This window comes from Aspergillus luchuensis, chromosome 2 (assembly GCF_016861625.1).
Source record: "Aspergillus luchuensis IFO 4308 DNA, chromosome 2, nearly complete sequence".
In the NCBI taxonomy this organism is placed as follows: Eukaryota; Fungi; Ascomycota; class Eurotiomycetes; order Eurotiales; family Aspergillaceae; genus Aspergillus; species Aspergillus luchuensis.
The window spans coordinates 1,720,244-1,741,327 of record NC_054850.1 but is presented as its reverse complement, the minus strand read 5'-3'; the positions used below and the strand labels follow the sequence as shown (position 1 = coordinate 1,741,327).

Genomic DNA, 21,084 nt, shown 5'->3' with positions numbered 1-21,084 from the left:
CTAGCCCAACTCAGCCCGTCCCGGAAATCTGGAAGCCTTTACAGCAGCGGCAAATCATCACCATCGTCATCATAAAAAGAATGATAAAACAAAGGACGGGCAGCAACAATACAGCTCCTCTTCCTAGCAATAACCACCAAGGTCATAGCTGTTACAATTGGGATGTACTGTGCGCCATAATGTTTGGGATTGGGACGTCCTCTCTTGGCTTGGATTTCGGTCTTTGGACCAAGCCCAAGCCTCTCTTTTCTCATACGTTTGAATGATTTGATGGGATTGATGGAGCTGCTACGTAGTGCGGGGTTGGGGTTCGGAATGATGGGAGTGTCTTGGGGCTATAGTTGGTTGTTTTGTAGGCTGTTTGGGAAGTTAAGGGTGGTAGGGTAGGTGTATGAGGAGGGGTGTCTTGTATGTGAGAGGGATGGGTTTATGTGGATAGTAGTATGAAAATAAGTAGTACTAAGGACTGAGAACTAGGGGGGATGATGGGGGATTAATGTTTGGATGGAAGCGACTGTTGAGATATATTGAGTGATTAAGTCCGTCGGACTTGATTTAGCTTAATCGACGAGTCTCTCCAGTTTCTGGGACTACTTACAATTACCTCTCATGATTAACGCAATAAGCAGACGGATATTATCGTATAACACCTCATTTACTGTATACTATTAGTACCACTAAGCACTGCAGTCTCTCATCTGACATGCATTAGCAACTCGAGCGGAAATTACTGGCATCACCTCCTTTCATACCCTACTAGTAAGTTAATGTAATGTAATAGAGTACAAGTAGTATTAATATCTAATTCTTTCCTAACAGGATCAAAAGAAATTACTAGAAGATAGATAAATAGCAAGCTAGCTAAAAAAGCGCATCAAAAAGTACCACGCCAGGCAGACAGACAGACAGACAGAGATAAGAAAAAGAACGTCTTCTCTCACCCGGGCCTAAGCGCCTCATCATCCCCGTACATATCCACATCATCAAAGAAAACCGCCGACTGCCGTCTCATCTCCTCAAAGATACTACTCCCCGTACTACCCCGACGGTGTTCCGGGACCCGCAGCAGCCGAGAAGACGAAGCAGAAGAAGTCGGTCGCCCAGCAGATTCATTCGATGAATTCTCCGACAGCGATCCGTCCAGTAAATGCGCGTCTTCTCCGCTGCCGCCGCCTTCGCCGAATGTGATGTTAACGTTGTCCCCGCGTCGTCCGGGAAGGTTGTGGTCCAGGCGTTCGTTCAGGGGATCGGTGGCAGTGCGGGGGCTGGGATTGTAGTGGTTATCCGGGTCGTTATTTTGGCGCCAGCGAGATGGCGCCGGAGAGATCGGTCTGCCGCCGGCGTGCGCGAATTTCTGTAGGCTTTTCACCACGGCGATTTCGATCTTTAGTCTGTTTTTGATAAATTGGAGCTTGGGGAATGCACTTTGTTGACCCACGCGGAGCATGCGGGCGAGGCGCTCCGGGTTGGGGTCCGAGAGGATGTGAAAGAAGTCCGAGGGGACGGTCTTGGGCCAGATGGTCACTGTGCCGCTGAACTTCTGCAGCCAGATCTCGCTCCAGTCTTGGCCCATGGGCCGGGGAAGAAGTTCGAGGTGCCGCAGGACTCGGAGCCATTTGTTCATGTCTAGTTTGATGTATTGTTCTATCGCGGAGCCCAGGAAACCTCCGCGCCAGCCGCGACCTTTGCGGTGCGTGACTGGTCGGCCTACGGTGCCTCGAGAGCTGAAGAAGAAGAGGTTGATGTGTGGGTTTACCTAGTAGGGAGGGGTGGTGTTAGTCCAGTGTGCTCAATGTTGGGTATAATGAGAGGAGGTTCTACCTGTGAAACGATGGTAAAGTTGACGTTGAAATGAAGATTCAATGCTTTGATGGGAATATCGGTGCGCAAGCTGCCATCCTTCCACTTGTGTCCGAACGAGTACGGCGCCAGGGTGCCGTCGCGTTTCTTCGTCATCAAGACGACTGGGTTCAGGATGCCAGGGACTGCTGCAGACGCGAGCACTGCGCTCCAGATTACGCAATTAGGTGACGTTAGGTAGTTGGCCAGAATTGTAGGCGAATGAGGGTCAGATGGCACACAAGATACATTCAGGATGCGCCCTGTTCGTTCGTATGCCTCCCGAAACGTAGTTGAGCCCCTGCAGAACCAGCTACATTGTCGGGCCCATTCAAGAGTATCAAATCGCGCTCCTGTCCGCCACCATCGCCATACCCAAGTCGGGAAGCCCTCCTGGCATGCCCTGATCCGATGCGCTAGAGCAGGCACCAGTAACTGCTTCAACTCCTCGTCGGTCCTCGTAGCAACTAACGCAGCGACCAGCGCTCCTCCTGACGTGCCCGTAATTATTTCCGGCAGAACCCCATTATCCAGTAGCGCTCGCACTACTCCAAAGTGGTAATAGGCGAATGTAGCGCCTCCAGACAGGCAGAGGGCGGTTCGTCCGAAGTTGGTGTCCAAATGCTTGAAATGCTGTAATTTCTCCTCGCTACCGATTCCCTTCGAGTCTGCGACCAATTGTATGCACGCATGCAGCTCGTCAATGTATTCCTGTACCAAGTCTTTGGTACCAGAGTAAGCCTCACTGTAGAGTCGGGGATTCTCCACCCCGGCGAAGTTGTTCTTGACACACGCTTCCAGTAGTGTGCATAATTCTTCAGCTGCAGGCGACTGGCCTGAGCCGCGACGTTTCTCACGCCTTTCACGCTCCACCTCCCGTCTCACCTTCTTCAGCTGTTTCACTAGGTTGCTAATCGTAAGATGATCGTAGTAGGCGTATTCGTCGATCTCCTTCCATCTCTGATTCCCCAGATGATCGTCGAGCGCTCGGGCGGCTTTTTGCCAGTCGGGGTAATTCGTTTGTGCGCGTAACTGTCTTCTGAGGCTTTGCCTTCTGCCCCGCCATGTTACCCACTGCTCGTACAGGAAGATGTAGACACGGGTGAGTGTGTAGGCAAAGGCGAGGGCCGTGATCCAACCAAAGACGGTGAACAAAAAGGGCCACTTCAAAACTGTGTATAGCACACCTTCTCTGGTCTCATCCTTGGTCCGCCTAGGCTCTTTGCGGCGCCCACGTTCGCGCCTGACCCGTTGGTAGATGGGGCGCCAGTCGTTGAGGGCAACGAGCGGTGACGCGCCCTGGTCCGTCAAGGCAAGCTCGAATTGGCGCAAGTCATCGGGATTGATGAATTCTCGGTCGTAATCCGGTATCGTACTGGGATCGTAGGTGTCACCAGCTGCAGACTTCTCCGCCCCGTTCATGATTGATGATAATAATGCATGTTGGGTTAGAGATCGGGGATATGTGTGGTGGGGGGAGTAAAGATAATCCTTGTGACAAGAATCAGTGACGCGCACTGGACAAGACATCGACGTCAGAGAGTTGAGTTGACACCGCCTCAAGTCTCCGGCGCCACTAATTACTTTGTTGGGCCCCGTGACGTCGAGTGGATGTGGCTGGGGCTGTGGGGCTGGGCACTTTGACCAGGCCTCCCAATGGGGACTAGCCTCCGGAATCAAGGATGAGTGATACCACTAGTCCTATCTGGGGAATAGTCATGGCGGAGAGTTCCCGACGGCATTCTCTCTGAGCAACCTCGTGGTGCTTGCTTGCTTGTTTGCTTGCTTGCTTCCAGCCTCACCGGTGGTCCAAATGACAAGCCTGCATACTTTATTGGCGGCATACTATTGCCAGGGATGTAGGGCTCAAGCATTACCATATTGCTTATGGCAGTCACGAATATAGCGCGAAGAAGCTGACTCGGTGAGACCTAGAATTCGGCTGAAGCTGAACCATACTGCGTGAGAAGCAGTATCTGCTCCGTCATATTGTTATGTCAGAAAGCATCAGCTTAACTAGCTATACGTCCACTGTGTACACTGTGCTGCGTACTTACACATGCACTTGGGACATGCAATCACCAAAGTGCCAGCACACCCTCATTGCAGCAAGCGTTTATTGAAGTCTATCTATCTGTCTTCTTCGTCCCGGTGGCCCGTGTAGTGTTGATAGATCGACATTGCAGACGAAGAAGCCTGCAAATCACTTCCCAAGTGACTATGATCATCGGATAGGATAAACACCGGATTACGTGATAAGATGGCTGCCATGAGCCATACCCTGCCGCTTAAATCTGGGGAGCATTGGAATGTGTATCGCGCACGCACGAGCTGGAAGAACACGCGGGATCGGCAAGCAAAAACAGACTGTCGGCATGACTTGGAGGGAGGGAAGGGCAAAGGTAATTGCTCCTCATAACCTATCGCAGGACTATGATATAAACAGGTCACCGATACGTGTGGCATAGGTGGTCAGTAGTGTTGCGAAGCTGAGTCGCTCAGCTGCGCGCCCGTAGCTCCATGATAGGTTTCTGCCTGTCCACCAGCCGGAGAGTGTACCGTCGCCCCTCCCCTCCATGAGCACAGTCCTACCTACATTAGCCGCCTGAATCTCAATGTTGCCGCCCGTCTGGATGTGAATTATCGGTGTGACAAGGGGCACGAGGCATGGCTCTAAGCATGGGTTTGATTGGAGTGCTATTCGCAGAACAACCCTGGCCGGCATTCCTGATGTGATGGCGTTCGCAACTCGACATTGCGGGGTAAATTTACCGACTCTCCGAGTGTTCAACAACAATCGGAGACTTCTACCGGGTGGTCTGTGAGAATGCTGGGGTTGGTCAAAGGGGGCGGCGGCATCGTGGTAGATAATTGGTTATCACCACCTACCACGGCTGATACGGAGGCTGGAGGGATCCAGTAGAACGAATGATTTGCAGATACTGCGGATTATACTGGTTGGCGCTATGGACTAAACCTTCCTAGTCGTATAAGAGTACCCCGCCAATGTTGTAGAAACTTCGTAGGGTTTAGCCAGCACTTGGAAGGTTCTTCTTGCATGTTGCTGATCTGGTGTCGTACTAGTGGTGGGTTTGGATGCTGAATTTAGCCAACTCGCTTTTAGTATCACATTCATGCCCTCACATCCTCCGATCGCATCATGCCATGAGGACTAAACCCACCCACCTACATACGTAACTTGCTTTTTCCTTTCGATTGTTCTTGTTGCTTCTGTCCAGCAGACAGCATCAGGTTTGCTGCCACACTTCCTATACATCATGCATCTTGTTCACCACGAAACCGGAATTCTTCAGCTGAACAGGGCAACACAACAGCGATAGATAGATAGATAGATAGATAACTAGTAGCTGATGATTTTTATTGTTATTATTTTTCTCCCGTTGCGCGGTAGCCGCTTTTCCGCCCTTGGGAGACTGGGATCCGGTTAACGTTGAACCTTAGCCACAACAAACTATCCCTCTAGCGAGTATCGTCCACGGTTCATGAACTAAGCCTCTGCCGTTTGTCCTTCTATCTATCATTAACCCAGTTGATGCTTAGGTTTCCCGAAATGGTGGGATGCATCAGGGTCAATCCTAAAATTTCCACCATCATTCCATAACTGAACTCAACCACCCAGTTGCGCCCGTGTTTCTTCTTCCCACCTTTTTTTCAACTAATGCATGAAGATCGCGCCTCGGTGGTTTTTTACTTCCTTGGTCCTGTATGCACCATACATACAGGATGTAGTGCGGTACGTAAGTACTTACGGAGAGCCCGCAGAGACGGAATAGACATACAGACAGACAGACAGACAAGACAGCCTGGTTCTCATTTCTTTCTTCCTGTCTCTCTCTCCCTCATCCTTGGCGTTTCTCTCCCTGCAGTTGGTTAGTCACTACTTAGTATACAAAGTTACCGGGGAAGGCAAAATTTGCCAAATGGAACAGCGATGTCGGCTTTGATTGGCGACGACAATCGCGAACGACTGCTGATCATTCGAGCGGTTGACTGCAGTGGAGACCCGCCTTTCGAGTCGTCAGATCCCACTGGAGTTGTCTGTTGCCCCCCCCGTATCCACACTCGGTTTTCCACTCCCGGCCCGGGCTTTTGTTTCTCGTTGCTAGACTACAGTACTATCAATCATTCAATGGATTGAAAGGAACGGCCTCCATAATTCAGACTAAACAATGACTCCATTCCTCCACCAGCAAGCGGGCAGATCAGATGTCATAAAGGTCATGTGCACTCCCCCATTGTTGAATTTCATTGGAGGTCCGCAATAAACACCAAACCCGGGTCTCCATTCCAACCATCTACAGCACCCAGTACACAGTATTTGCCTCCCGAAGGAAGAGAAAAAAACACCCCAGCCTAGCATTCCTACATCGGAGCCTGCTCGGATGTTTTGCCCTGTAAGTAACGTTGTCGCCGAGAGGGTTCTACCCCAGTATGTGAGACACCATTCAAGCAGGGATACGGGTAAACAAGGATGAGCCACTTCCACTACTCCTCGCATGATAATCGATCAGAAAAAACAAAAAAAAAAACAAAATGTGAACAAGACCTGGAACACTACTCCTAGCATGCGTTTTCCAAGCGCATGGCAAATTGAAGAAGCATGCGGCCTTCGCCCACAACGCCGAGGAAAGAAAGTTTCTGATTGGCAATACCGCTCCTTTCATCTATAGGCGGCAGAATAAACAACGTCCGATCTAGGACGCACCTGGAGATTTCTTTCCATGTAGGCATCTGCGTGTAATCCTGCTACTGCAATGACGGTGCCTTGTCATCTAAATCGATCGGGGGGCGAGACACTAGAAGCCAAGAAGAGAGAGAGAGCAAAAAAGGTCCCGACCCTCAACAGTAATTTGCGACGAAAGTAAGGAACGGAGGCGTCGCGAATGTATTATCATGAAACAGGGACTCGCTACCAAAGGCTCTCTCTTTTTTTCCCTATCCCCCGCTGTCATGGAGATACGTACCAGGTGGTGTCATTGTGTACTGGAAGGAATTGGAGAAATTTCTTCCACGGCACGGCAAACCGTCTGCCAAAATTTTATGGCTATCAGTTTTAAGGCAACGATCACGGACCATCTGGTCCACTACCATGGACGTCATCGAACAGAGTTCAAAGACTTTTTTACCCCTCGTCGCGATCGATATTGTCGGAGATCACAGGAACGTGGGCATTCTGTATGGATGCATAGACGAGGCCGGCAAATGATGAAACCCGCCTAGATAGCCAGAGGGGCAGGGGAACCATGGATCGAATGATGTTATTGCAAAGGAGGGTTGGGGAGTGGGCACCGGGAGAAAGAATGTGGTGTGATGATGGACCATGGTCGGTAAGCGGTGTGACTGACAGCGGGAAGGGAGGAGGGTAGTAGGGATGCAGTGAAATGGGAACTTGAACTGGGACTGGAACTCTGTAGGCGACACAACGGAGGTTTAGGTTTCGCAATCGAGATAACCACACAGTACATCATCGCCCCAGCAGCTTTATGTACGCGTAGTGTTTCCCGAAGCTCAGGAATGTGGGAGCATGATTCGCTGGGGGGAGGGCAGGTTGGACTACGAAGAAGCAAGTCGAGCGATCACTTCGCCATGGCCGATGACCGATGACCCGATCATCCAGTAGACGGTATGGAGTAATGGGTGGTGGTCAGTTGATCATAAAGATGAGACTGAGACCTCCACTTGAGCCTCTCAAGAATGTTAAAGGTCAGTGCGAGATAAACCAGGTACGTAGGTTGATGAATACCAGACTAAAAGTTAAGCACAAAGTATCTACTTAAGTACCAATCGTCATAGTTGGTAGACTTACTGAAGGGAGTAACTACTCATGTAGATAGATAGAGAGAGTATTCTTTTGAGATACAATCATTCTGTCTACCTCGGAACGAGGGGAGATGTCTTTCCGAGTTTCAGGCAATGACCGAAAGGATGGATGGATGGGATGAATGGATGGATGTAGGGCGAGTCCCCATCCGGACAAGGCGAGAAGTTTCCAAAAGTTGCGATGTGTCCGATTCCTCTTTTTAATTATCTCGAAGCCGCTACTGTACGGTCATTTCTGGTATATACGTATAGTTCCAGGTACGAAGTTTTAGTAAGTATTTAGTAGGTATCTAAAGCTGCCTCATCCCGGTCGGAATACTTTTAGTAACATCCTAGAAAGTAGAGAGCCCCCTAGAAATGTCCGTGATGTTATTTTGGCTCTCGCCGGTGTCCTTTTGCTTCCCTTTTGGCCCTCGAGGATGTCGCTAAAAATCCATCCTCTAGAGCTTCTCGAGTAAAGCGTCATGCAGGTGCTGGAGAAACGCCTGTGATTCGTTGAAAAGGCAAGTACATGAATGTCCGCCAGGGCGCTATCAGCTGCACGTTTGGGGACCCACCGCCAATCACGGGGCGACTTGACATCGTCCGTCCAGTTACCGCCGGCACAGTTGCATCCGCCCAAGAGGCGGGTCTCCCTCTAAGCACCGCCCGGTTCAACCAAACACTGCGCTTCATTCCGTTTCTTACCCCCCTCCTTCCTCCATCCAACATACAGTACACAACAGAAAAAAAAAACTTTTCACCCGACCTGCAGCATACTGGAGCCGGGCTTGCAGTGGCTTCGAATTGGTCAAGGAAAAATAAGAAAAGAAAAGAAATAAAAAATAGTATGGCCTACTTACGTTTCCTAGTTACTTGGCAAATTTGATCAACATGGTGTGTGCGTTCTACACCCTCCAGATTGGTCCAGAAATCCTTCCGCCCTTCAAACAAAAAGTATGTGCGTACGGAGTTTTCCTTTCCTACTTAAACATTATTATTACTATTATTGTTGTAGTTGCATACTACTAGTCCTCCGTTACTGCATCAGCCAAGTCCAAGGGTCGGCGATCGGGATACCCGCTTCGAGGGATTCGGAAAGATTGCTCCACTCTTCGCCAGAGCCGAAGAATGGCACTCCTTCGTTTGACCGTTGTAGTGATACTGTATTGTGTGTATGCTTCCATCCTGAAACCGATCCTGATTGATATCAATGAAGTAACTTTTGGGATATCCATTGGTACCGAGAGGGGAAATGCGATAACAACTATCTACTCCTACTCTGAGGGAATGCCAAAATTTTGAGAGATCGCTTATCAATACATCATGGTCTTGTTCAACTGAGTAATCCAGAGTACCCCGCTAGATAGAGTTTCCGGAGAAGGCTAACCAGTCATTTGAGGTATGGGTCCGTATTTATCAATTGTATCTGGGCGCTTTCACTTCTTTCTTGATAGGATCCGGTAGACAAGGGAACGAAGCTGAGTTGACGAACAACTGGATTTAACAACGGACCTTTCCCGACGGTCGCCACCGACTGGTTTATGGATACAACGATGATTTGATGGATGTAAAAAGGGTCAAAACAATAATGAGGACAAAATTAAGGCGAATCGAAAGTCAAAAAAGACACAGAAGTCTAGTATTACTTACTACTTCTTTTTACCTGAGTCTGACTATGGGGTGGTATTCCCGTACCCGCCGTGGTCTTAGCGTACCGTACGATACGTATGCAAGTACGCATGTACCTCTGGACGACGCCCGGTGCAGCGGCTCCCTGACCAAAGGGAGAGCAGGACAAGATAACAGGCGAAGATTTCTATATGATAATAAATTATATTAGTCCCAGTATCGCCAGCCCGTCCTTTTTTTTGCCTCTTCCCTCCTTTCCCTCCGTCTCTCCCAGAAGTGACATATTTTTGCTCAACCCAGCAACAAAACACCTGCACTTATCTCGAGACTGCGTCGCATTGTCTTGTGGTTTTTCTTTATTTCTCTTCTGACCGCGCTTTCCCACCCCCCTCCCTCTTCATCCCGACAGTAGTTAATCTGAAGGCATACCTTGTCAGCCAACAATAATTTACTACTTGAACCCGGGCTTACCACACTTACTACTACCACCCACCACCCCCTACGCCCCTCCCCCCCTCAGCTGATTGCTCCGGTGCTCATCCATACCCACTCCTCCCTCCCTCTCTCAATCCTCCACTACAAACCCCCCGTCACGTATCGTCCACTAGTCGAAGGTCCGTGGTGCTTTGCATATTAGCTCCCCCCGGTCCTTTTCTTTTTCTATCCAGCCCATCCATCTTCTCCTTTTTCGGTGATCACTCCTGCTTCAGCTCGCCTCTTCCTCCTCCCTCAGCTTCGTCCCGGTGACAGGCTTCTCTTCTCAACTGACATTGGAGACCTTCCCTTTCGTCTCCAACCACTCCATCCCTCCTCTTCCTCGTGTCTAGCATAGTTGTGGTGGGCGGCTTCGTGATTCTGTTCGACGATTATTTTATTGTTATTGTGCAACCCCCCTATATCTTCGAGGTACATCCCAGCCTTGTCTCCTTCCTTTCGACAATAGTTACGAGGCATAGCGCCTTGGGCTTAGCTATCTTATCTTGAGTCTTTTTTTGTTGTTGTGAGTCACGGCTAACTCTCGCCCGTTTTACTATCCTGCAGGTCCTCTTCTTCTTTCGCTTTTTGTCTTGCCAGCAAGATGTCGACTCTCGCCGTCCCTACTGCGAGTACTTGAGCGTTCCTCTTCAGAGTCCGCCTAACCAGATAGACTTTTGTCTCGTTGGGCGAAGCAATTTTCCGTAATGGAGAAGCTGAACACTGAAGATGGACAGCTCTTCATAAAAGTTCGTGCGCCCCTTTATACATTTACATTTATTCACCTTGATCTTTCTCTCTCCTCCCTAGTCGACTTCGCTCGCTTGCTTGCTTGCTAACTCTAACCTCTTCGTCTAGAATCTCGCTAGTTTTGTTCGTACACACGAAAAGGCCCTTGCAAACGCGCTGCAATTAAAGCGTCAACCTACCAAAAATGCGCAATCCTCCCATACCCAGTCGGGCTCGTCGAGCTCGGCTTCCTCCACTCTTGCAGCGGCCCTGTCCTTCGGGGCACTGAAGTTCACTTCCCAGAATGTTAAACCTGCCAAACTCACCCTCACTCCCCATCACCTGTTTTACCTCTTGTCCCGTTTTGAAGAACTTTCTATTGCCGTCGGTCCCCTGAATGTTAGGCTGGAGAATATTCACACGGATGGATCGCAGTCCTATGTGTCATTCCTGAATAAGCCTCAGCGATCCAGGGGTGACCGGGATTCAATCCACTCCGTGTCCAGTGTCCGTAGCGTCATGTCTGGTATGAGTTCACTTTGGTCTTCATTTGGTTTGGTTTCCAAAGACTCGGCTTCCAAATCCGAGAAGGCCAAAGCAGCTCTAGAAGCGGATACCAAATACCTATACTCTGCCTTTACCAAGATCCCCTGCTTGCGTTTAGCCCCTGACCGCCGTGCCCGGTTGATCCGTGGTTACGAAGAATTCCCTTTTGACACTGCCGTTCCATTGCATTCCTTTAAGAATTTGAGCGCGTTAGAGATTATTGATATAGACTATCGCTCGTTCTTCGGCTGGGATAGGCTGTCCGAGCAGTTGCGGACGCTGACAGTCAAGAGGGCTAATATCGAGGACCCAGCAGAATTGCTCACGGGCATTGTGCTGGATGATATTGACAAACGTCGACGGCGTTCGTCAAAACATCACCACTCACCCATGATGGGGTGGAGTGGGAATGCAAACCCCCAGCCAGTCAACAAGTCTGAACTGTCTGGGTCGCTCTCTGCCCCCGGGTCGCCGGTTGCTGATGCCCCCTTTGGATCCAGCGCTAGCCCCCAAGCAGCTTCGATGATCAGAATGGCATCGGAGGGTTCCAAAGCTCGACCACGCACCGGAAGCATTTCTCCCACACGTCCCACCAGCTCGAAACACTCGACTTACCGTCATGGCCGTGGTACCGCCTCCCGGATAAGACGCACTGGCTCAGGTAGTTCCAACTCCAGCGAAACCTCGGGTCACCGCAGCGCGAGCTCTTCCAATCTACTCTCCGGTGTCTTGCCAGCACACAAGTGGCGGTTCTTGCGACACCTTGGCCTCCCTGACAACTCCTTGACCTCCATCACTGCCGCCGGTCTTGCTCCAGTGGCCAATACTCTGCAATCGCTCGATCTATCGTCGAATCTCTTCACCGAAGTACCCGACAGTCTCGCGTCCCTGGTTGCCTTGAGAGCTCTGAACCTTTCTCATTGCATGATCGAATCTCTCCACTCCTTGTCACGCAATCCTCTTCCCGCCATAACCGCACTCAACCTCCGCGGGAACCGTCTCCGTTCTCTCGCGGGAATTGAGAGGCTGCTTTCGTTGGAACGGCTGGACCTCCGAGACAACAACCTTACGGATCCTACTGAGATTGCTAGGCTCACCAATCTCCCTGAGATACGGGAGATCTGGGTTTCTGGCAACCCCTTTGTGAAAACACATCCAAACTACCGTGTTGTGATTTTCAACTTGTTCCGACGCACCCCAGGTTACTCAGAGGACATCATCATCGATGGGTCGGGACCAGGATACACCGAGCGGAAGCAACTGGTGGAGCGAGCTGCGGAACCCGAGGCTGCACCCGTCATACGATCCGCTGCGGCAGATCTTTCTACCATTGTCAGCAAGCCCTCGCACACAGTTCCTCAGGAGCCTTCGCTGCCGTATGAGCAAATTGGACCAGTCGGACGAGTGGGCCAAAATGGAATCGATGTTGGGTCTACTCGTCGAAAGAAGGGTACACGGCGGAAGATTGCCGATCGCCCAAAAGATAAGCCTTCCGCTGATGTTAATCGTGAATCAGGTGCGGTGGTGCCTTCTATTCCTTCTGTTCAGCCTGTGCAATTACCTGTTGATCCGTTTGTCACGGCAACACCCGACCGTCAATGGAAATCTGATGGTGGACCTCAGGCCAGACCCGCAAGTCCCAAAAGCCCGGAAAGGACTGAGATTGAACGCGACTCCTCCGCTCTTCAGACCCAAGACCAGCTTGGCCTCCAGCGTGCCCTCCAGGGTAAAGACTGGAATGTAGACGGAGATTTCTACAAACGGCAGCTAGAGGCTCTTAGGCAAGAACTTGGAAATAGCTGGCTCAGGACGCTCGAGGAACACAGGTGGAAGGATGTGCAGACAGACATCAATGTGTCTTGCACTGCAGCTGATTATTCCGATCCAACGAGGATCCCAGTGGACCCCCTGACCAGGGTGAATCCCCAGGTCATCCTAAGCGGTGGCCATGCCCTAAGTTGACTGCGTGGAAAGACTCCAGTCGACAAGGGCAAATGAAATAAAGTAAAAAAATTATCAAATGAAAAAAAAAAAGTTGAATAAATGAAGAGAAAAATAGGAAAAGAAAAGACAAGAGGACAAGGAGAGAGATTGAAGGAACAAGGGAGCAAAGAACATCTTGACCTCATCCATGGTCGTTCCTAAGTCTGGAATTTCGGTTTACACCTTTCACACCCCCAGAGAAAAGTTCGGTTTGGCTTCGAAAAAACGCAGTTCTTCCACGATACCTTCCGGTTTTTGACTATACTCGACATACACGCAAACCCTTTAACGACATGCTTACGGCAGCTGGTTGTCGAACTGCATCATTCACGGCGTTAGGTGATCTTTCAGAGCTTACGGCCCGGATGCGTGGAACACATGAATGATTCTTCTTTCCTCCTTCGTCTTTCTCCTCCCTCTCTCACTCCCCTCTTGCTTCGCCGCAGTTATACACCACCTACGGCCCGCATCCGACCGTTCCCGGCTGGTCCATCTGATAGGATTACTTTTTTGTTATTATTTGTTCTAGACGGCCTGTATTGTATTTTGGGGCAGGAGTGCTGGTGTCCAGGAGTTCAACTGGTGTCTTGATTTATATACGACGTGATGTTTCGCTTTTTCGGTACTGCTCGTTGTGTCTTGAGTGTTTCCCGTTTCTACTGCTTGCACATGACGTTCCGCGCATGCGATGATCCTTCAGGATGTATACTGAGCTGCTTCTCTTCTCGTTTTCTTTTCTTCTTTCTCTTTTTCTTGGCGTGCTGCCGTTTTCTACGGATTATTTTCTGGGACCGCCATGGCCCATGATGAGATTCGGACCTAATGCATGAGACACGAAGATGTTGTGACGAGTCAGATCTGATGTTCTCTCTTCCCCGCGATAGCGCCAATAGTTGAAATGCAATGCGCCATGGGCGCTTTCGGATCAGGTGCGTCACACGTAGAGTTGAGAAGGGTGGTGGGGGGAGAACAGAAGGAACATCCCCACTGGAGTAGAATCCGAGGTAGATATGCCGTAGATAAGTTCTTGTCAGGTACCTCCCCAGGGATTTTCAATAGAATGAAGGAGCCAAGGGACATTGAGGCGTTAAAGCAAAGCATGCAAGCGCTCGTGCGACCATAAGGAGGGGGGAAGGTCATGGGCATACGTAAGTAGGTCCGAGGTATGGATGTACATGATGTATATGTACATCAGGTAGGTAGATCACCGGCAGGCATGTCGAGAATCCACACACGGTTTCAGCACCGTGGGGTCTTTGTTTGAGGGGGTAGAATAAGCTGGATTGCTAGAAAGAGGGGGAAATGCGGCATCGATTGGCGGTGCTCCCTTGCAGCAGGGGGTAGTGCCGCAGAGTGAGGGTCGAGGTCGGGGAAGAGATGATCTGGGGTTGAAGGCCAGTAATTAGTTAGTAAGTCTGTAGAGTTTTTGACAAAAGTACGAAGGAGGATGAAGCGGAAATGCAGTCCCCTGAAGAAGGAGGGGTATGGAAAGAAAGAGAGTTGAGGGATGAGAGTCGAGACGTTGATAGACCGTTGGAGAGAGAGAGTTTAGTATCAACAGTTAGGAATAGTATTACTAGTAGAAGACACACCCATGAAGCGCTTTACTGTTTAATGAATGGCGCGCCGCCCGCCGCCCGGGCGATGAACCAATCAGAAGGAATAAACACGAGGCCGGGGCCCTTTCCGTTTTGCCATCCGGGAGTCTCAGGCAGGCAGGCAGTCAATCAAGAGTTCCTCCTCCCTTTGCTTTGCTTTGCTTTGCTCTGCTTTGCTTGACGCTGCGTCGCGTTACTTTGGCTTTGCTTTGCTTTGATCTCTCTCTTCTTCCCTCTCTCTCACTCTCTCATTCTCTCGCGCCAGTCCAGGTTCTCTGCTGCTCCTCTCGCGCGCGTCTCAAGTGGTGAGCTTGTCCTCCTTCGTTATTGCCATCCTCTCTGCCCCTTCCCACCTCTTTCCCACCTCCCCAGAATCTTGCTATCATCTATCTATCTATCTTGCTTCTTCGCATTCTGTTTCGCTCGTGCTTCTCCTGTTTCTCGTGGAATTTGGCAAAACCCTTTCAGCCTCGAACGGATTTTCCCAGAAAAGCCTTGCAAAAGAAGAAAGAAGAGATCGATCGATCCCTTGATTGCCGGCAACCAAACACAATCAATCCCAACTGCTTGCGCGCGCCCTTTCTCTCTCTCTTGTCACTCGACACCCTCACTCACCCTCTTACAAACTTCTCTCTCTCTCTCTCCCTCACTCTTTCTCCTTCTTCTCATCTTCCCCCCTTCTACGTGACTTTCTTGATCGGTTCTTTTACACACCCCTCACGCCACACACCAGGTACAGAAGGAGTAAGAAGAAGGACTCTTCCTCCCACCCCATCTTCGAACAAGAGCTCGCCTCCAATCTCGGCTTCGCTTGTTGGCCCTTGTTTTTCTCCCCAACCCACCCCCGTTTCTCTCCCGCCGCCGGCTGCTATTTTTTGCAACCGCCCCGTCCAGAAGCAGTTCTTTCGCCCAGCGATATCTTCTTACGCTCAAAACCTTGCTAGCCGCATCTCGCCGTTATCAACGCGCTTCGCCTTCATCCTCCCTCCCGTGTGAAAAATTTACCAAGGCCGCTTGCTTCTTTTCTCCATCAATATCTGGCATCGCTGTCGGATCTTCTCAGTGTCCCCAAGGCCATTTGGCCTGTTGCCGCTTTTAACTTCCCTTGTCTCTTTTAGATTCTGTTTGGTAAGCCGACTTCTTACTACTTTTGACAACTTCTCACCCCTCCTCTCCCCGTCGCCCCGTTTCACCCGCCATCCAAGTTCAACCCAGCTTGAAGAAAAAAAAAAATTTCCCGGGCGCATTGATCACGCGTTTCTTTCCTCGCCTCCTGCTGCACCTCATTCCATAGTCTGCCCTGCTCTCTCTGGACTATCTCTAACTTTCATATTTTCGCTGCCACAGCCTATAGACGCCGCGTCATCAATCGTATCGCCTACCGAGCCCTCCGCAAAGCTACCCTTTTCGCGCCCTTCTCTTCTTCCGTTGTCCAACACTTGTGTTAATTGATCCTTTTTTCTCTTTCTCTTTCTTTTCTTTTTTTTCGTTCTTTTTTTCGGTTCGCACTTTTTTTTTCGTTTTCTTTTGCGTCGTCTCTCGTTGGAGTCGCTCAAACATGGCCGATCAAGACGTGGATTTGGACTCGATCATTGATAGATTGTTGGAGGTGAGGGGCAGCCGGCCTGGCAAGCAGGTTCAGCTTCTGGAGTCGGAGATCCGTTATCTTTGCACCAAGGCCCGGGAAATCTTCATCTCCCAGCCCATACTGCTGGAATTGGAGGCACCCATCAAGGTAAAAACGCCATCCCTCATTTGTCCCGGTCGAGATCGGGTCATCGCGTCTATCTTTCGCGGAAACTGACCCGGTGGCGCTTTTATCAGATCTGCGGTGATATCCACGGCCAGTACTACGATCTTCTGCGTCTTTTCGAATACGGTGGCTTCCCGCCCGAGGCCAACTACCTGTTCCTCGGTGACTACGTTGACCGTGGCAAGCAGTCGCTTGAAACCATCTGCCTCCTTTTGGCTTACAAGATCAAATACCCCGAGAACTTCTTCGTTCTCCGTGGTAACCACGAGTGTGCGTCCATCAACCGTATCTATGGTTTCTACGATGAGTGCAAGCGGCGGTACAACATTAAGCTGTGGAAGACTTTCACGGATTGCTTCAACTGCCTCCCCATTGCGGCTATCATCGATGAGAAGATCTTCACCATGCACGGAGGTCTGAGTCCCGATTTGAACTCGATGGAACAGATCCGTCGTGTTATGCGCCCCACTGATGTAAGTGCTCTTTCCTATCAATATTGTGGGGTCTTCTCCTCGCCTTTCGTGTGAAAAGACGAAGACCAGACCCTTTTTCATTTGTTGACTTAAGGGTCCTGGGAGCGATGAAACCATCCTTTCCGGGCTCCCTGAAGCCTTGAGCTTCGCCTGCTAACGACGATAGATTCCCGACTGCGGTCTTCTTTGCGACTTGCTCTGGTCCGATCCCGATAAGGACATCACTGGCTGGAGCGAGAACGATCGGGGTGTATCCTTCACATTCGGTCCGGACGTCGTGTCGCGGTTCCTTCAGAAGCATGATATGGACCTGATATGTCGCGCACACCAAGTCGTCGAGGATGGCTATGAGTTTTTCTCCAAGAGACAGCTGGTTACGCTATTTAGTGCTCCCAACTACTGTGGCGAGTTCGACAACGCTGGTGCGATGATGAGCGTCGACGAGAGCCTACTTTGTTCCTTCCAGGTAGGCTACCACAAACCAATCCGTACTCGAATGAGGGGTGCGTTCTTGAAACTAACGGGTATTTTCCTCGCATTAGATCTTGAAGCCAGCAGAAAAGAAACAAAAGTACGTTTACGGGGGCATGAGCTCAGGCAGGCCCATCACTCCTCCGCGAAAGCAAAAGAAGAAGTAAGGAATCATACGAGCTTTTCCATGTGCAGCAGGTTCGGGCGGAGATAAGAACGTCATAAGTCCCACACAATGTCACACTACAACGAGAGACCCAAATCCCCAACGACATTCGATGGCCACACATTAGACGATCGGCAGCAGCAGTACACCCCAGCCGCCCGAGAACCTCACGACACGCAGAACGTCTCAATTTCCCCTCCGCGCATACCAGACTCCAGCGACTCCCCCCCAGTCATTGATTTCCCGCTGAATGTGTTTCATTTCTATATGGAAGGTAGTTTCTGCTCCAAGTAGGGGTTGGTGTTTTCTCATTCTTGTTGATCTTCATTCTTCAACTTCCTTTTTCCTTTACCTTTTTTTTTTCCCTTCCCATTGTCCGACTTGTGTTGTCCGAATTCATTTGACAGGAAGGGGAAGCGACGGGCTGCATCTGGTGTTTTCCAAGTGCGTTTTTTTATTCAAAATCTTCCTGTGAGTGTATTGCCAACCAAATAAGCAACGACACGCCCGTGTCTTTCGAGCGTCCAAAACCAAGATTTCTGCTCTCCCCGTCCTCTTCCTTCCTTTTCCCTTCGCCCATCTAGCCACATTGTCTATACCCCCACCCTACCCAGCAGACACCGATCCGTGGAAATGCATTCAGCTAGCTTGTCAATGGAATTCAATGCAATCGACACACACAAACGACAATCCACCAACCCAACGTCCAAACTACTACCTACTTATCACGGAAGTGAAACTCATTATGCGGGAAAGCGGGGAGAGAATGATACAACCCAAATCAAACCAAACCAAACCAAACCGGAATAGTATGGTATGGTATGGTATGAAAGGATGTATGGAATGCACAGAGAACGGAAGAAGGGGTTTTGTTGTTGTTGTTATTGTGGTTGCCCGAATGACGTCGTCGTTTTTTTCTCTCTCTCTCTCTTGCCTCCTAGGGGTATTGTATCCGTCTCGTGTGACATCGTGTGCCTATATGTGTGGGTGTGTGTATTATTTGTATTATCTATCCTATCCTATTATTATATCTTACCTTTTGTCTTCCTTTTCTATCTTTGGTTCTCTGGTAGCGAGTCAGTCGACTCATTGAAGTTGAAGGCGGTACTTATTGCCTCTACTTATCTGGTATTGATTGATCGATTTGATTCGAGTGGTGAGGTTGGTTGGTTTTTACATACTAACTAGTACTAGTAAGTATATTCTATGGTTGTGTAGTTATTGATGTTCGTGAGACGTCGTGAATTTACTTCTATATACGTGAAGGGAATGGTGTGGTGGATGATCGTGTATCAGAGTACTATTTATCGTGTGTGAATAAATTGGATTTGGGGAGTTTGGGTGTGGACATAGTAGTGTTGACTATGTGGGTGAAGTTTTATGATTATTCTCATTTCTGCGTATTCGGTCATACATACTATCTAGAGAACAGAAGCAAGCAAGCGAGCGAGCAGACTGGATGAAGGGTTGGTGAGGGGGTTGGTGGGTGTAACTGAACTAGATTGTTACAGTACAAGGGGAGGTTCAAAGAGTTTGGGGGGGAACAGGATTGGTCTTTGTTTTATTTTTGCTTTGTTGGTTGATTGTCTGGTCTTGGAGGGCGAAAAGCAGAGAGAATAAGAGAAAAAGGTGGCTACAACGAGATGAAAGGGACAAACGTGATGGAAGTAAGTACCAAGAAACTGGGTTGAAACATCAAAGAATCAGATCAAACTCCGACGAAACGCACACGAAATTCATAGTATGAAGCAATGTAGGAAGAAATGAACATCAGATGGTTGAACAATCGAGATATATTGTAAATGGATGGGTCATGGGAACTATTATGCCTAGTAGCGAGTACTTTCCTCCAGGCAGTTGTGATGACCTGTCTGATTGGACGGAGTAGAGTTCATTTCATTGAACTGCATTGGATTGGATTGGATTGGGATATATGGAGATCCTACACCCCCCTAAAGAGGGTTCGGAGGGAGACTGAGAAGATTTCGTTTAGGACAGAGTCATCGAGAGTAGGTGGAGAGGGGAACAAAAAAGAGTAGTCGGGATATATCGCAACAATAAAGTCAACAGCTAGCTGGTTGGCTGGCTAGCTTAGACGTACTGAGACAGCCATCTGATACCTTCACCGTATCCTACATAGCATAGAACGATTAGCTCATTGACATCGACTGGGACATCAAATTTCCACTCACCCTGTCTCATGACAACACTGCACATGAACACCTCAATGGGCCGGATTCCCTCAAGAGGGACCTTGCCCTTACCCGTGGTCTGGTACAATCCAAGCTGGTGGCGAAGCTCGTCCTCGCTAACAGCATCGGGGTGGTCGATCTTGTTTCCGAGGATCAGGAAGGGAACCTTGGCCAGCTCCTCCATGGCAAGGAGGGCGTCGAGCTCGGCCTTGGACTCGGGGAAACGCTCGTGGTCCTTGGCGTCAACGAGGAAGACGATACCGCTAACTTCGGGGAAGTAGTCCTTCCACAGACGACGAGCTATTTGACGAGAGTTGCTACATTTAGTTTTCTGATTTTGCTCTATACCACGGGGCTACGAGGTATATTACTCACCCTGCTGGTGACCACCCAGGTCAAAGGTCGTGAAGCGGTTGTTGCCGATGGCGAGCTCTTCGGATGCTGTATTGAAAGGAGTGCGATTAGCCTTTGTCCGCGATATCCAGTTTCCTCCGGTCGCTGTCGCATAGTCTCTCGCTAGCATGGTCATGTAGGCAATACGTACTCGGGTGAGCAGTGGGCTGGAGGATGGCAACCCGGTCATTCTATCATCAAACACAGATGTCAGCTTATCGTTCAGCTCCCTCGCAGCCCATCCCTGCCGTGGTGGCAATCCCTTGCGATCGGAGTCCATCCCATGCGTTGTCATATCTACCGTCGTCGCCACCAAAGCGAGGCTCGCTCGCGAAAGCAATGGAGCTCACATACCTTCAGCATGTGCAGGAGGGTCGTCTTTCCGGCATTATCGAGACCGAGGAACAGGAGCTTGGCGTGCTTGTTGAGCAGGCCAAGGGAGGCCAGAATATCGTAGACTATTCGAGAATAATATATCAGTAACTTGGCACACAAGAGACCCAGAGAACAAGAGGAAAGACGATGGAGAGTCAATGGATCCAACATGGCGTGGAGGGCAGGTCTACAGACCACCTGATCGGGGCCAAGTCGGCGGATGGCAAAACAGGGGACTACCTACACCAGTTAATGAGCCACATGGTGGAAATCGACTCAAAACCTCAGACGATGGATTTGTGAATCGGGTAGTAGCACGAGGCAGGTGCAAAATGGGCCAAATGGCGGTGGTGAACGGCTGGGCTGGAGATAAGAGCAGGAGAAGGAGCCAGGTTGCGGTGGCCGACAGTTGACGTTGGACTTTCGCTTGCCCGAACGCCTAGCCGAGCGCTTAAGCCAACTCAGCCGCCGGGAGATCATCCGCCCCGATCGAGTCGTTGGAACAACTACTATGAATTACATTTCTTTTTTTTACACAATCGTCCAGTTATATGCGGAAAGAAAAAGTTCATCATACGTTGGCATATTTAATGACACAGTCATTCGCTCAGTATCTACAAATTCGATAACGAAAGCAAAC

At 49.9% G+C, this 21,084-nt stretch overlaps 4 protein-coding genes across 4 annotated transcripts; 2 read left to right on the top strand and 2 right to left on the bottom strand.

The window, feature by feature from the left end:
• Window positions 1-937: 937 nt before the first annotated feature.
• Window positions 938-3,369, bottom strand: AKAW2_20558S (patatin-like phospholipase domain-containing protein; the record flags this gene model as incomplete). The annotated part of the gene is made up of 2 exons (XM_041685284.1): window positions 938-1,756; window positions 1,822-3,369. 2 exons carry the CDS (start codon window positions 3,367-3,369, stop codon window positions 938-940), a joined length of 2,367 nt encoding a protein of 788 aa, XP_041539384.1.
• A 7,103-nt stretch (window positions 3,370-10,472) lies between these two features.
• On the top strand, window positions 10,473-12,701 carry AKAW2_20557A (leucine-rich repeat domain-containing protein; the record flags this gene model as incomplete). The annotated part of the gene is made up of 3 exons (XM_041685283.1): window positions 10,473-10,514; window positions 10,624-12,556; window positions 12,664-12,701. The coding sequence occupies 3 exons, from the start codon at window positions 10,473-10,475 to the stop codon at window positions 12,699-12,701; spliced, it is 2,013 nt and encodes a 670-aa protein (XP_041539383.1).
• A 3,478-nt stretch (window positions 12,702-16,179) lies between these two features.
• Window positions 16,180-17,485, top strand: glcA (type 1 serine/threonine-protein phosphatase catalytic subunit GLC7; the record flags this gene model as incomplete). Its single annotated transcript, XM_041685282.1, has 4 exons — window positions 16,180-16,356; window positions 16,446-16,847; window positions 17,014-17,313; window positions 17,390-17,485. 4 exons carry the CDS (start codon window positions 16,180-16,182, stop codon window positions 17,483-17,485), a joined length of 975 nt encoding a protein of 324 aa, XP_041539382.1.
• Window positions 17,486-19,575: 2,090 nt separating this feature from the next.
• sar1 (Arf family GTPase SAR1) lies at window positions 19,576-20,615 on the bottom strand (the record flags this gene model as incomplete). Its single annotated transcript, XM_041685281.1, has 5 exons — window positions 19,576-19,616; window positions 19,677-19,976; window positions 20,052-20,117; window positions 20,221-20,260; window positions 20,424-20,615. 5 exons carry the CDS (start codon window positions 20,613-20,615, stop codon window positions 19,576-19,578), a joined length of 639 nt encoding a protein of 212 aa, XP_041539381.1.
• Window positions 20,616-21,084: the final 469 nt, after the last annotated feature.